This window comes from Penaeus japonicus, unplaced genomic scaffold (assembly GCF_977035675.1).
Source record: "Penaeus japonicus unplaced genomic scaffold, GWHDUDI00000001_assembly GWHDUDI00000034, whole genome shotgun sequence".
In the NCBI taxonomy this organism is placed as follows: Eukaryota; Metazoa; Arthropoda; class Malacostraca; order Decapoda; family Penaeidae; genus Penaeus; species Penaeus japonicus.
Genome location: NW_028234436.1, coordinates 24,448,353 through 24,449,087, shown reverse-complemented (window position 1 = coordinate 24,449,087; position 735 = coordinate 24,448,353). Strand labels below are relative to the sequence as shown.

The 735-nt window shown below is 44.2% G+C and overlaps 1 protein-coding gene across 1 annotated transcript in view; it reads left to right on the top strand.

Moving 5' to 3' along the window:
• The window catches only part of LOC147467739 (sodium-dependent nutrient amino acid transporter 1-like), a 17,404-nt gene extending 17,009 nt beyond the window's left edge, over positions 1–395 (top strand). The window contains exons 7-8 of the mRNA XM_086531040.1: positions 193–253; positions 348–395. Coding sequence (XP_086387166.1) covers positions 193–253; positions 348–395 — 109 coding nt within the window. The remainder of the gene's footprint in view (positions 1–192; positions 254–347) is intronic.
• The last annotated feature ends 340 nt before the right edge of the window (positions 396–735 follow it).

Genomic DNA, 735 nt, shown 5'->3' with positions numbered 1-735 from the left:
GATTCTCGTCACTCAACAACCAGCTTGTTAGTTTTAAGAGCCAAAAAATCTTGAATTGAAGGCTATCTCGTCCTATGCGTCTTAGCAAAAAGTACACCTTGTCATTATAACTCCTTAACGACATGTCTTAGGACTTCAAAAGTATGCTCTACTCCCCTAAATGCGATCTTTCTGGTAATTTTGATGCCCAAGAAGAGCTCCTAACTCCAATCAGAAGCTGAGTTATCTTGTGGAGGCCAATATTACCACTCGCGTAATGAAAAAAAACGGATTTTTCGCAATAACTCTTCAACGACATAAAATGGGACATCAGAAACCTTCTCTACCCCCCTAAATGCGATGATTAGGGTAATTTTGGTGCCCAAGATGAGCCTCTAACTCCGATCAGAAGCTGAGATAGGAAATTTTATTAGTCGCGTCAGTGCCGAAAAAGGGCGTGGTCAATTGCGCGCGAGGGACCACACTACAGAATATTTACCCGAGCCAAATATGTGTCCAAAGGGTTCCTTAAAGTATTCCAACAGTCAAATCGCGGGTCGGAAGATGTATAAGTGGAATTGTCGTCAGGTCCAGGAGTAACACTCATACGACCAAACGCTCACACACACACACACACGAACACTCACTCACTCGCTCACTCACTCACTCACACACAGACACACACACACACACACACGAACACTCACTCACTCGCTCACTCACTCACACACAGACACACACACACACACACGAAAA